The 15329-nt window shown below is 41.8% G+C and overlaps 1 protein-coding gene across 1 annotated transcript in view; it reads left to right on the top strand.

Annotated features, from left to right (window-relative positions):
• The first annotated feature begins 290 nt into the window (after positions 1-290).
• The window catches only part of LOC128697927 (uncharacterized), an 86147-nt gene continuing 71108 nt past the window's right edge, over positions 291-15329 (top strand). Inside the window, exon 1 of the mRNA XM_070080803.1 lies at positions 291-511. Within this exon, the coding sequence (XP_069936904.1) occupies positions 306-511 (206 nt within the window). The 5' untranslated portion in view covers positions 291-305. The remainder of the gene's footprint in view (positions 512-15329) is intronic.

Raw genomic sequence — 15329 nt, 5'->3', positions numbered from 1 at the left:
TATATATATATATATATATATATATATATATATTTAAAATTAAGTCCTTTCAAAAATTTTCTCTTATACTTTTAAAGATACATATTTTCATTATGTTAATGTAAAATTAAAAATTTTGTACAAACAGAAATTAGAAAACTTACCTAGCCTTATTATAACAAGCACAAGTGGGTAAGTATTACAATAAAACGTATTGTGTAGTGGATAAGCACTACAATATAACGTATTGTGTAGTGGGTAAGTAATTCAATATAACGTATTGTATCGTAGGTAAGGACTACAATATACAATAATTTATTACATGGATGAAATACACTATTTTTTTGCATATTCTTGGGTTACTAAAGATAGAGTTTAACAGTGAGAGCAGCGAGGATGAACACCACGGTGCTGAGGAAAGTGTTGACTGGGAATGGTGGACAAGCTCACTGCAAGACATTGATGACACGGAGCTCAAGTTTATTGGCAACGATATAAGGGATGCTATTATCCAGATCTTAGACGACATTAGGTAAGTAATTACTGAATGACACCTTTATTTCTTACTATTGTATGTTCTCTCTGGTACATATAATGTCTGTTTTGACTCAAGTGAATGAACTCTCTTATATTATGTTCAATATTTTATTACTGGTGTGGATCCTGTTATTACTGGTGAGGATAATGTATGTTCTTACTGGTGAGGATCCTGTTATTACTGGTGAGGATAATGTATGTTCTTACTGGTGAGGATCCTGTTATTACTGGTGAGGATAACTATGTTCTTACTGGTGAGGATCCTGTTATTACTGGTGAGGATAATGTATGTTCTTACTGGTGAGGATCCTGTTATTACTGGTGAGGATAATGTATGTTCTTACTGGTGAGGATCCTGTTATTACTGGTGAGGATAATGTATGTTCTTACTGGTGAGGATCCTGTTATTACTGGTGAGGATAACTATGTTCTTACTGGTGAGGATCCTGTTATTACTGGTGAGGATAATGTATGTTCTTACTGGTGAGGATAATATATGTTCTTACTGGTGAGGATCCTGTTATTACTGGTGAGGATAATGTATGTTCTTACTGGTGAGGATCCTGTTATTACTGGTGAGGATAACTATGTTCTTACTGGTGAGGATCCTGTTATTACTGGTGAGGATAATGTATGTTCTTACTGGTGAGGATCCTGTTATTACTGGTGAGGATCCTGTTATTACTGGTGAGGATCCTGTTATTACTGGTGAGTATAGTGTATGTTCTTACTGGTGAGGATCCTGTTATTACTGGTGAGGATAACTATGTTCTTACTGGTGAGGATCCTGTTATTACTGGTGAGGATAATGTATGTTCTTACTGGTGAGGATCCTGTTATTACTGGTGAGGATAGTGTATGTTCTTACTGGTGAGGATCCTGTTATTACTGGTGAGGATAATGTATGTTCTTACTGGTGAGGATCCTGTTATTACTGGTGAGGATAATGTATGTTCGTACTGGTGAGGATCCTGTTATTACTGGTGAGGATAATGTATGTTTTTACTGGTGAGGATCCTGTCTGTTCTTACTGGTGAGGATCCTGTTATTACTGGTGAGGATAATGTATGTTCTTACTGGTGAGGATCCTGTTATTACTGGTGAGGATAATGTATGTTCTTACTGGTGAGGATCCTGTTATTACTTGTGAGGATAATGTATGTTCTTACTGGTGAGGATCCTGTTATTACTGGTGAGGATAATGTATGTTCTTACTGGTGAGGATCCTGTCTGTTCTTACTGGTGAGGATCCTGTTATTACTGGTGACGATAATGTACGTTCTTACTGGTGATGATCCTGTTATTACTGGTGAGGATAATGTATGTTCTTAATGGTGAGGATCCTGTTATTACTGGTGAGGATAATGTATGTTCCTACTGGTGAGGATCCTGTTATTACTGATGAGGATAATGTATGTTCTTACTGGTGAGGATCCTGTTATTACTGGTGAGGATAATGTATGTTCTTACTGGTGAGGATAATGTATGTTCTTACTGGTGAGGATCCTGTTATTACTGGTGAGGATAATGTATGTTCTTACTGGTGAGGATCCTGTTATTACTGGTGAGGATAATGTATGTTCTTACTGGTGAGGATCCTGTCTGTTCTTACTGTTGAGGATCCTGTTATTACTGGTGAGGATAATGTATGTTCTTACTGGTGAGGATCCTGTTATTACTGGTGAGGATAATGTATGTTCTTACTGGTGGGGATCCTGTTATTACTGGTGAGGATAATGTATGTTCTTACTGGTGAGGATCCTGTTATTACTGATGAGGATAATGTATGTTCTTACTGGTGAGGATCCTGTTATTACTGGTGAGGATAATGTATGTTCTTACTGGTGAGGATCCTGTTATTGCTGGTGAGGATAATGTATGTTCTTACTGGTGAGGATCCTGTTATTACTTGTGAGGATAATGTATGTTCTTACTGGTGAGGATCCTGTTATTACTGGTGAGGATAATGTATGTTCTTACTGGTGAGGATCCTGTTATTACTGATGAGGATAATGCATGTTCTTACTGGTGAGGATCCTGTTATTACTGGTGAGGTTAATGTATGTTCTTACTGGTGAGGATCCTGTTATTACTGATGAGGATAATGTATGTTCTTACTGGTGAGGATCCTGTTATTCTTTATAGTAAGGATTCTGTTTGTTCTTACTGGTGAGGATCCTGTAGTTCTTACTGGTGAGCATCTTGTTATTACTGGTGAGGATAATGTATGTTCTTACTGGTGAGGATCCTGTTATTACTGGTGAGGATAATGTATGTTCTTACTGGTGAGGATCTTGTTATTACTGGTGAGGATAATGTATGTTCTTACTGGTGAGGATCCCGTTTGTTCTTACTGGTGAGGATCCTGTTGTTCTTACTGATGAGTATTCTGTTTGTTCTTACTGGTGAAGATCCTGTAGTTCTTACTGGTGAGGATCCTGTTATTACTGGTGAGGATAATGTTTGTTCTTACTGGTGAGGATCCTTTTTGTTCTTACTGATGAGGATCCTGTTTGTTCTTACTGGCGAAGATCCTGTCTTTTCTTACTGGTGAGGATCCTGTTTGTTCCTACTGGTGAGGATCCTGTTGTTCTTACTAATTAGGATCCTGTTTGTTCGTACTGGTGAGGAACCTGTCTGTTCGTACTGGTGAGGATCCTGTTTATTCGTACTGGTGAGGATCCTGTCTGTTCTTACTGGTGAGGATCCTGTTGTTCTTACTAATTAGGATCCTGTTTGTTCGTACTGGTGAGGATCCTGTCTGTTCGTACTGGTGAGGATCCTGTCTGTTCTTACTGGCGAGGATCCTGTCTGTTCGTACTGGTGAGGATCCTGTCTGTTCGTACTGGTGAGGATCCTGTCTGTTCGTACTGGTGAGGATCCTGTTTGTTCGTACTGGTAAGGATCCTGTCTGTTCGTACTGGTGAGGATCCTGTCTGTTCGTACTGGTGAGGATCCTGTCTGTTCTTACTGGTGAGGATCCTGTCTGTTCGTACTGGTGAGGATCCTGTCTGTTCGCACTGGTGAGGATCCTGTCTGTTCGTACTGGTGAGGATCCTGTCTGTTCGTCCTGGTGAGGATCCTGTCTGTTCGTACTGGTGAGGATCCTGTCTGTTCGTACTGGTGAGTATCCTGTCTGTTGTTACTGGTGAGGATCCTGTCTGTTCGTACTGGTGAGGATCCTGTCTGTTCGTACTGGTGAGGATCCTGTCTGTTCGTACTGGTGAGGATTCTGTCTGTTCGTACTGGTGAGGATCCTGTCTGTTCGTACTGGTGAGGATCCTGTTTGTTCGTACTGGTGAGGATGCTGTCTGTTGTTACTGGTGAGGATGCTGTCTGTTGTTACTGGTGAGGATCCTGTCTGTTCGTACTGGTGAGGATCCTGTCTGTTCGTACTGGTGAGGATCCTGTCTGTTCGTACTGGAGAGGATCCTGTCTGTTCGTACTGGTGAGGACCCTGTTTGTTCTTACTGGTGAGGATCCTGTCTGTTAGTACTGGTGAGGATCCTGTCTGTTCGTACTGGTGAGGACCCTGTTTGTTCTTACTGGTGAGGATGCTGTCTGTTGTTACTGGTGAGGATGCTGTCTGTTGTTACTGGTAAGGATGCTGTCTGTTCTTACTGGTGAGGATCCTGTCTGTTGTTACTGGTGAGGATGCTGTCTGTTCTTACTGGTGAGGATGCTGTCTGTTGTTACTGGTGAGGATGCTGTCTGTTGTTACTGGTGAGGATGCTGTCTGTTGTTACTGGTGAGGATGCTGTCTGTTGTTACTGGTGAGGATGCTGTCTGTTGTTACTGGTGAGGATCCTGTCTGTTCGTACTGGTGAGGACCCTGTCTGTTCGTACTGGTGAGGATCCTGTCTGTTCGTACTGGTGAGGACCCTGTCTGTTCGTACTGGTGAGGATCCTGTCTGTTCGTACTGGTGAGGACCCTGTCTGTTCGTACTGGTGAGGATCCTGTCTGTTCGTACTGGTGAGGACCCTGTCTGTTCGTACTGGTGAGGACCCTGTCTGTTCGTACTGGTGAGGACCCTGTCTGTTCGTACTGGTGAGGACCCTGTCTGTTCGTACTGGTGAGGACCCTGTCTGTTCGTACTGGTGAGGACCCTGTCTGTTCGTACTGGTGAGGATCCTGTCTGTTCGTACTGGTGAGGACCCTGTCTGTTCGTACTGGTGAGGACCCTGTCTGTTCGTACTGGTGAGGACCCTGTCTGTTCGTACTGGTGAGGACCCTGTCTGTTCGTACTGGTGAGGATGCTGTCTGCTCTTACTGCTAATATTTTGAACTCGTGTCAGTAAACAATGGCCAGCAGTCGCAGTTCCTACTACACAATTGTTAGCAATGAATCAGGAAAGGATTTTACATAGAAGAAAACAAAATTAAATGAAAAAAAAAAAAAAAGGGGTGAAACACGTCCATCCCGAGGAGGAAAACGGGATGTCACGTGACCTCTCCCGACCACACAACCCCTGTCACCACCAGTGACCCAGAGCTGTAATATAGTCACCCCACTACCCCCCCCCCCCCCCCCCCCCCCCCCCCCCCCACCATAATCCACCCACTACTCACAAGCCACAAGCTCCGTTTTTATAAATACTCAAGATTGATGGACTGACCACATCGACTCAAGGTTGAGGGACTGATTACCTCATTCTCCTCCTGTTCTTCAAGTTTCTCCTATGTATGGACTGATGAAGCCACTGTGTGGCGAAACGTTTCCTCAATAAAGATACCCAAGAGTTGCACATGTGTCTAATTTATCAACATAAATACGTATATTGCACATACCCTCTTACTGTCACCAGTGAAGAGCAGAAAGGTAAAGTGGAAATAATTGTCTTTCGTGGCATGCAGAGTTTAATAGGCTACTGGCAGGACGGTACTATAGAGAGAGAGAGAGAGAGAGAGAGAGAGAGAGAGAGAGAGAGAGAGAGAGAGAGACAGAGAGAGAAATTCATCTTTCTACTTACCTCTAATCGTTGTTCTCTTTTACTTTTCACCATGTCTTTCTAAGACTCATAATTCGAGTCATGGGCGCAGAAGGGAGAAGATTTCCGACAAATTGTTTCAGATTTAAGCAAAATGGAAACAACTATAGAACCCCGACTTAAAGAAAAAAATTTGTATCTTACCTAAGTATGTTTGTTTATATTATAAATGCAAAACTTTTGGGATATTTTATAATACTACAAGAAACTTGTCTGGTGGACGTTCACATGTGGATAGTGAGTCGACTCCTGCTGCTACTACAAGACTTGAAGTATTTCAGTCACTACTTGATCCGATAAAGGTATCGACATATTCCATAAACCCAGCCCCAGGAGCCTCAGTGTCTGCGACTGCAAGACTGAAACATAAGTTGATAATGTAGTTGAATATTACTGTTGAACTTGTGAAGGAAACCAAGGGAGGAATTCACAAGTTATCAAAAGGAAATATATATCTAAAATTGATCAGAAACTGGTAAACTATAACATATTGAGAAAAACTCTAAAATTTTTCAAAGTGACCAATATCCTAAAATTTAGAAGAACGTTAAGAATGCAGCAGCTCAGAAGTTGCATTATGTTAACAGTATGAAAGTCCTGAAGCTAATTAGAAGCAACCCACAAAATTAGCTCATGACAATCATTGTTTAAGATTTTCGAAAAATGAAGATGGGGCCTCCCAGGTAAATTCAATCTAAACTTTTCTTTAAGTAAGAATGAAAGGTTTTTAGGAAGTTAATGAATTAAGTAAATTATTAAGTACGTTTTGCGTAAGATTCGTGTACACAACACGTAAATATGCAGCGCTAAATGATTCTTACAAACCACATCATTTACAAAAAAAAAAAAAAAAAAAAAACATTTGTCGGCGTTAGGATTTAAAGACAAAAAATTTCTTTTCACCAGTGAGTCCATCAGTATTATGCTCTATAGTAACCTCACCTTGCTATCTGATCACCAGTGAGTCCATCAGTATTATGCTCTATAGTAACCTCACCTTGCTATCTGATCACCAGTGAGTCCATCAGTATTATGCTCTATAGTAACCTCACCTTGCTATCTGATCACCAGTGAGTCCATCAGTATTATGCTCTATAGTAACCTCACCTTGCTATCTGATCACCAGTGAGTCCATCAGTATTATGCTCTATAGTAACCTCACCTTGCTATCTGATCACCAGTGAGTCCATCAGTATTATGCTCTATAGTAACCTCACCTTGCTATCTGATCACCAGTGAGTCCATCAGTATTATGATCTATAGTAACCTCACCTTGCTATCTGATCATCAGTGAGTCCATCAGTATTATCATCTATGGGAACCTCACCTTGCTATCTGATCATCAGTGAGTCCATCAGTATTATCCTCTAGTGTAACCTCACCTTGCTATCTGATCATCAGTGAGCCCATCAGTATTATCATCTATGGGAACCTCACCTTGCTATCTGATCATCAGTGAGTCCATCAGTATTATCCTCTAGTGTAACCTCACCTTGCTATCTGATCACCAGTGAGCCCATCAGTATTATCTTCTAGGGGAACCTCACCTTGCCATCTGATCAACAGTGAGCCCATCAGTATTATCCTCTAGGGTAAACTAAAATTGCTATCTGATCACCAGTGAGCCCATCAGTATTATCTTCTAGGGGAACCTCACCTTGCCATCTGATCAACAGTGAGCCCATCAGTATTATCCTCTAGGGTAACCTCACCTTGCTATCTGATCATAAGTGAGTCCATCAGCTTTATCGTCTACTGCAACCTCACTTTGCTATCGGCTCACCAGTGAATCCTTCAGCATTTTCTTCTAGGGCAACTTCACCTTACTATCTGTTCTCCAGTAAAACCAACTGTATTATCCTCTAGGGCAACCTCACCTTGCTACCTGATCACCAGTGAGTCTATCAGTGTTATCCTCTAGGGCAACGTCACCTTGGTATCTGATTACCAGTAAGTCCACCAGTATTATCCGTGGAAATAAATGGTATAAAATACCGACACAATGGAAATATAAACACATATGCAGTATAATGTGATCCTTTATTGACTACGTTTCGCCCACACAGTGGGCTTTTTCAAGTCACAAACAGATCTACCTGGGGTGGAAGGGACGCGAGTATTTATAGTCAGGTTCAGAATGCTGAGGTCAGGTGGAGAATGCTGCATCTGATGATGTACCGAGTGGGGTTATAGAGTCTAAAATCTTGGGTAGCTTGGAAAGGAGATTGGATAAGTTTGTGAGCAGACCTTCTACAGTGTTCTTCCATTCCTGTGTTCTTATGTGGGGTAGCGATGAAGAAGTTTCTTGGCAAGTGGTTCAGCTATGTTATAGAAGCCACTATTCTGGTTGAAGTTGTCGGATATAGAAATAAGTGATGATTCCAGGATTCTTCGGTATTGAGTGTTGTCTTCTGTGGCGATAAGTCTCGAGTTTCTGTAGTTTATCAAGTGGTTGTGTGAATTACGGTGTTGTACACAGGCATTCCTTGTGTCGTCAGACCTGCTTGCGTACTGGTGTTCTGAAATACGTGTACATCATCAGATGCAGCATTCTCCACCTGACCTCAGCATTCTGAACCTGACTATAAATACTCGCGTCCCTTCCACCCCAGGTAGATATGTTTGTGACTTGAAAAAGCCCACTGTGTGGGCGAAACGTAGTCAATGAAGGATCATCCCCAGTAAATCCAACTGTATTATCCAATAAGACAACCTCACCTTGCTCTCTGATCACCAGTGAGTCCATCTGTATTATCCTATAGGGCAACCTCACCTTGCTATCTGATCTGCAGTGAGTGTATCAGTATTATCCTCTAGGGAAACCTCAGCTTTTTATCTGATCACCAGTGAGTCAATCAGTATTATCTTCTAGGGCAACCTCACCTTGCTCTCTGATCACCATTGAGTCCAACAGCATTATCCTCTAAGGCAACTTCATCTTCCAATCCGATCACCAGTGAGTCCATGAGAATTATCCTATAGGGCAACCTCACCTTGCTATCTGATCACCAGTGAGTCCTTCAGTAGTATACTCTTGGGCAACCTCAGCTTTTTATCTGATCTCCATTGAGTCAATCAGTATTATCCTCTAGGACAACCTCACCTTGCTCTCTGATCACTAGTGAGTCTATCAGTATTATCCTCTTTGGCAACCTCACCTTGCTCTCTGATCACCAGTGAGTCCAACAGTATTATCCTTTAGGGCAACGTCACCTTGTTACCTGATCACTAGTGAGTCCATCAGTATTATCCTCTAGTGCAACTTCATCTTGCAATCTGGTCACCAGTGTGTCCATCAGTATTATCCTTTAGTGCAACTTCATCTTGCAATCCGATCACCAGTGAGTCCATGAGAATTATCCTCTAGGACAACCTCACCTTGCTATCTGATCATCATTTTACGAACTGAGCCCTGAATCTGATATTATCTAGTATCTCAGTAGTTGTCCAGGGATCAGCTGTCCGTTTAATCCTAACCTCTTTAACTGGTGCAATATTATCAATCATTGCAGTGAACATGGTTTTGAATTTCCCAGGCTTCATTTACATCCTTGCAACTTATTTTCACAGTTCAATCACAATTGTGTAGCTTATTTGTGAAATATATTAGCTGTTTGAACCCCATTACTGCATTCATTCAAATAATTTGATTAGAAGAAAACACTGATACATTATTTACATTTTGCTGCAGCTCTGAGATACGTGGGAAAATTTTGAGGCACTCTGGTCACAAGAAGAGTGTCTCCCTTCGACACCCACTACTCTCTATACAGATCTACTCCGACCTATAAATATTAACTTTAAATGTAATAAACACAGCCAATAATTCTCCTACTAATGTTTACATTAAAAAAGTGTGGACTGTATCATTATTTTAGACTGACGGAAGGAGGGGGGTACACAGATACATTTGCATCATATGAGAAAAATACTTGTATATAATACTACCACTTACCAAATTTTCTCCGATGGTCACCTGATGTCGCTGAAACACCCACTGAACTGGCCTTATAGATTGACATAACAAGAAGGGTTACTTAGTTGTGGGTGCGAAGACAGCATTCCTTATCTTCCCTATTTCACCATCCGATCTCGAAGCCCTGCCAAGTTAATGTGGATACTATCAGCAGGACGTAATTTCTGATTTGTTTTATTTCAATTTAGGAGGATAAATCTCCTAAACCATTGGAATATTAACGCCACATATACCATGCGGTCGCACACTGGGACTTCAATATGGTGAACTTCTTATTTCACCAAATATCACTTTGGTTTATTGTTAATTTCACTGTTTTCTTCACAGTTCGCAGTGCAGTACATTACCGTAAGTCGATTCACTGCAATTTGTCCTCGATGAAGCTTGATTTAATTAGACGGATTTTTATCCCCCGACTTCACTCAGTTTCCCTTATGGCGTCTCTTTCCTCCTACCTGCGCAGGCGCAGATTTTACATAAAACAGCATCATTTTAATATACAATTATTATTTTATACAAAATTACACATACTGACTTGCGGAAAATGCATAAAATTTCCACAGCCTATATACCAATGTTCCTTTACTGTAGCTTCTAGTTGACCTAATTTTTATTGTCCTGTGTAGGCTTATCCGTTCCCAAATGATTTTCCTGGTGATGAAATTATTTCTACGGCCTGACTAATGTTATAACATTATAACATAATTATCAGAGCAGTTACAAAGTATATGGTCGAGAAAGGTGGCTGAGAACAGTATGATCCTGGTTGCTGCATTAATAAGTTGAGTGTAACTATTTAATCTTAGAAGTAGCTCATGCATGTTACACAACTCGTTATTTTTTGTTGTGCTCAGTTCTGGACAAGACACTCGAAAAGTTTTCCAAGAACTGATCATGGGAAGGAAGTGGGGTGTAAACAGTTCCAACTAGGATGGATTTGGTCATGGCACCAACACCTAAACCATGGAATCGCCAGTTTTATATCATTCAGTTCGGGTCTTGGGTTAAGTCATTGCTTGCATAAGGACACATTCCACCACCTTGTCTATGTCTATCTAAGCGCTTTATATTGTAACCTTTTATTTTAAGTTCATCATCAGTCGCCGTGTCATCTAACCAAGATTCAGATGTAGATATAACAACCACTTTGTCTTGTTTGCTAGATTCCTAATCTTTGATATTTTGGGGAAAAATTACCTAACATTGACATGAATAAAGCGAAGGCCTGCTTTCTTAAAACAGTCATAATAATCAATATATGGCAAGGGTTGATTTGTAGTAGAAATGTTAGGTAAATCAAGGTCGGCACTACTAAAGGGTAGGGAAGGTAAAGTCCATTTGTTAGAAACAAACTGATAACCAGACATACATTTGTTGTGCATCCACCCGTTACACAGTTCACAAAGGGTGTATTTACTGTTCTTCCTCCGTACCTTAGTACAGTGTAAACATGTCTGGTGTTATTTTTGGTAACACCATTGGCTCTATGACCCCACGCTGCCCTAGCATGCATGAGAAAGTTAAAATTATCGCTTCTAGCTATTAATCAATCATATTCATCATCATTTATTTGGTCTGTGCACCTCTCGTGGACCCATTCTTCGCATACATCACAAGTAGCCTAATCTCTCGACTCCGGCTGCCCACAACTTTGCAACAGTGAACACCTCTCAAGGAAGGTTCCTTGATGCTGGTGAGGGGCTCTTGATTTAGGGAATTGGATCTGTGCTTTAGTTCCCTGAATTAAATCTTATTACCTTCCATCCCCCACAGGCGCTGTATAATAATATGGGATTAGCACTCCCCATGATAACAGTGATAGCCACAGTGAACACATTGTCACCTTATATGTCTAGTTTCCACTTGTACATTAGTCTGTGGTCCTGGATTAATTAGAATATCATCACATAACTGTGCCACAATTAGTGCTGTGCGTCACTGTTTTGTTTGTTTGGGTGTGCGTTGTTGCCATACCTGCGGCAATACTGAAATTTTCGTTGACAGGCTGGCAGCTGTTAGGCTTTCACTGTCCAGGGTGCCATTGTTCCATTCCCCTTTTCTAACCTGTGTAGAATAGAGAGTATATGCGTGGGTTATGACTGATTAGGCTAGTGATCCAATGAAGCCATCAGTGGAATTCAGCCCAGAAACCTGCCATCCCATTTCTAGCTAACTGAATTCTTATCTCTAGTTTACAAAGGGCAGGCCAGTTATATTATTATTATAATAAAAAGGAAGCGCTAAGCCACAAGGGCCGGTTATAAAGATGCTGTATCTCTAATGGAGTGGAGGATGTAGTAAGGCCCTTCACACTACTCAGCCCCAATAAAATACATGAAATGCACATTTAATGGTACTGTTAATGGGTACTTACTGCTGTGGAATATAGTGCCTCCGACAGGGTATGAGTCACACATCTGTAACCATCTGTTAACAGCAAGGGAGCTGTTTACTGTTGTGAAATATTATCTTATTCGCAGTGTAATGTGTTATCGAATGTTAGAGTACTTTGCTGCACATGGGCTTGTAATAGGATAAGTCGTCCTAGTTGGCTAGGCTGTTAATAGATCAGCATAGTTAGGCAGGGATTACATTTTTGTCTGCTCATCCCATATTTTTTTTTTCTTTTTTTTTTCTGGGCCACTGAAGTCTGAGTTTGTTGAGTGCCTGGTCACCGGCACAACTGTGGTTCGGTTGTAAATTTGTGTATGCAATGACAGGTGATTTTAGATTCTAAACTAAACTTATGTATGTCTAACTCTAGCTTACCTTAGATACTTATAAGTAGTAGTATTTTTAGCCTAAAGAGGCTTCATTACTAGTCTTATAAATTAAGAGTGGTTACAGGAATATGGCAGAGTCGAGTGGCATTCTGTTGTTACACGTCTCAACTCATGTTACCTCAACCCCCCTTTTCTCATCCCTACTGGGAATCTAACCGTTGGGGAATCAGTTAATTTAACTGATTTCCTACACGGGGAAGGGGAGGGGGATGAGGAACTGGAGCAAACTACGCCAGTTAGTAAACGGATTGTAGAAAGGTAATTAGCTTTGACGGCTCAACGTCTCTGCAGCCACCCCCGGGTTGTTGTCCTGAGGAGCCATAATGCTCCAGTCTCTTGGGCTGTAGGAAATCAAGTAAGCACCAGTACATAAGTGCCTCAAAGGAGCACACATTTCAGCATTTCATTTAACATAATGCTGAATTGGACACTATTTGGGCTCTATGGCCCACCCATTACTGCCGTCTATAGGACAGCTTCAGTCACCTTGTGTCTACAAGAAACTGCAGTTCCCCTGTTTAACAACTGAGACTGAAACCTACCTTGCTCTTGCAACACCAGCGGTGTTGCTGAAAACAACATGTACGACAGGTATGGGTGACTTGAAAAAAGCAAAAGTGTCCTTTGAGGAATGTCTCACTGTCCCCAACTCAGTCGGGAAATTTGCAACACTCGCTACACTACACTGTTCTTCAAGATGTTTTCAAGGGTTTCATGGTAATTTCACAACAAGATAGTTTTGCTTTTCTCTAATAATTCTAATACGAATTTCTGAGATTTTTATAGGAGTCAAAGCACTGTTCCTTTGAGCAAAGCTCGCACGACAAAAGCTTTCCCTTCTTCTCCTGAAATCAATCTGCCCTGCGGTGCGCCCTCAGTCCCCGCTTCGCCTTCTTACAAAGGATTTGCTGAATTCAGTGTTATTACTCTTCCTTGATAAATGTCGTCACAGTGCTCAATACCAGATTTCATAATCTCTAGTAATACACCACAATTGATGATAGCCTCAACTTGTAAATAATATGGGAGCAGGGTTTTCCTTAATTTTTCTGGTAAGTAGAGTAATTACTCTCGTTAAACCACACTATGGTTGCAACGCTGATCTCTTCCAAGGAGACTGGCGTGGCTGGTAAACGCTGGTTCTACATCTGCTTCAAATTAAACTGTTGATCAAGAAGCAAGACACCATTTGCCCTTTCTGGGAGGGTAGAGTTCCTCAGGGTTGAAGGGGACTGATACCCCCATCCCTTTTTGGATAAATTTTCTCCACAAGGGGCGTAGGTTTGACGTGGTCAAACAAGGATATGGTCTATGGCGCCCATGTTCAACAAGAGCTACCTTAGGCATCAGTGGATAAGGACTTGTAGCAGACGAGGGCATAGTCACTGGTAGGCGGGATTTCCCAATGGAAGTAGATCTTACCCAAAGGGATGAGTCTCTACAAGACCTTCTTCACGGCTGCTACAACTAACCCACCCCTTTGGGTAGGACCTACTTCCACTGGGGAATCCCGTCCACCAGTGACTATGCCCTCGTCTGCTACACGTCCTTATCCACTGACGCCTATATAATCGCCAGTCTTCATGCCTTTGCTCCAGATTCTCCTCCACCACGATGCTGTGAACACTAACTCCAAGGCTGAGGGACTGATTACCTCATCTTTTGTATATAGTTCTACTGTCTTCTAATTATGTCCTAGAATCTGTATTGATAAAGCCACTGGAAGGTGAAACGTCTACAATAAAGATATCCAGATGTTGCACATGTGTCTTAACTTTCATGACTGATGTTGCAAGAAATCTCCCCTGCATGCACGTATGAAGGACTAACTTACTTGGTGTTGGAGAATGAATCCCGGTTTTCAACCTCCCTAAGCTTTAGCCCCTCTGGACTTCCCCCTCAGAACCACGTACAACTGGGAGCCTTAATTCCTGCAATATTCAGTTGGTATTAGTGATCTGCCTGCACCTCAGAAATTCCTGTTTCCAAGGGGGTGTGTATCCCCTAGTACAACTATGCAGAAAGTGACACTAGCTTCTAAACTTAACCATGAGGAGATGCCGGCACGTACCAATCATGGGCCGCCCGCCTGCGCAAAGGCCCACAGCTCAACTCACTCGCAATTTCCTCCAGAAACTGGCCAGAATACTGAGAAAGAAAGGGAGATCTCGCCTTCCTGTATGGGCCTGACGGAGGTCATCTACGGTACTTCGAGGTGCCTCCATCAGATTTCCCCAGGTCTAATAAGTGAAGACACGTGGGGGCGCCACCCTGCTGTTCACGGCACTTGTTGTTCTGATGGTGTCTGATCTTAGAAAGAGGCACTGTGGTCTCAAAACCTCCATGCACCAGCATTCAAACTTGGGCTGCCAGTTCTCCCTGGCTAATATAACGTAGTGTTTGCCTACATTACCGGCCTATTACTATCCACGTTAAGGTCTTAGGTCTACATTATTATTATCTACAGTTGCCTCAATAGTCCTAATATTAGTTCACTAACAGTATAAACCTTGAAGGGTAAATCTATCAATTAAGATGTACCTTCCAACCATCTTCGCCAACCCGGGTGAGTGTGTGTGTCTTGGGTGGATGTAAGGGCCACCCAACCCAGCCGTTCCATCCGTGACATATTGGGATCTTCGTACGACGTATCTGTCCTGTGAAACTTCAAGACAGAATAAGTTTCCACAAGTTGTCTAGAACCACATACAGTTTTTATGGAACACTAATGTTTAGAATAGAGGGTGAATGTGTGGGTTACGATTGATTACGATTACGATTACGATTACGATTGATCCAAGAAATCAGTAGAATTCAGCCAAGAAGCCTGCCATCCCATTTCTAACTGAATTCTTAACTCTAGTTCACACAGGGTAGTGTAGCAGGCTGGTTTCAGGTATGTTGCATCTCTGGTGGAGTGGAGGGTGTCGTAAGACCCTTCTCACTACTCAGCCCAAATAAAGTAAAAGAAATGCCCATTTAATGGCACTGTTAATGGGTACTTACTGTTGTGAAGTATAGTGCCTTCATCAGGACACCTGAGATGCTTGTGTGAGTCACATATC

Source organism: Cherax quadricarinatus, unplaced genomic scaffold (assembly GCF_038502225.1).
Source record: "Cherax quadricarinatus isolate ZL_2023a unplaced genomic scaffold, ASM3850222v1 Contig1005, whole genome shotgun sequence".
Classification (NCBI taxonomy): Eukaryota; Metazoa; Arthropoda; class Malacostraca; order Decapoda; family Parastacidae; genus Cherax; species Cherax quadricarinatus.
Note: the sequence above shows the minus strand (reverse complement) of the source record. Positions and strands in the feature narration are given on the sequence as shown.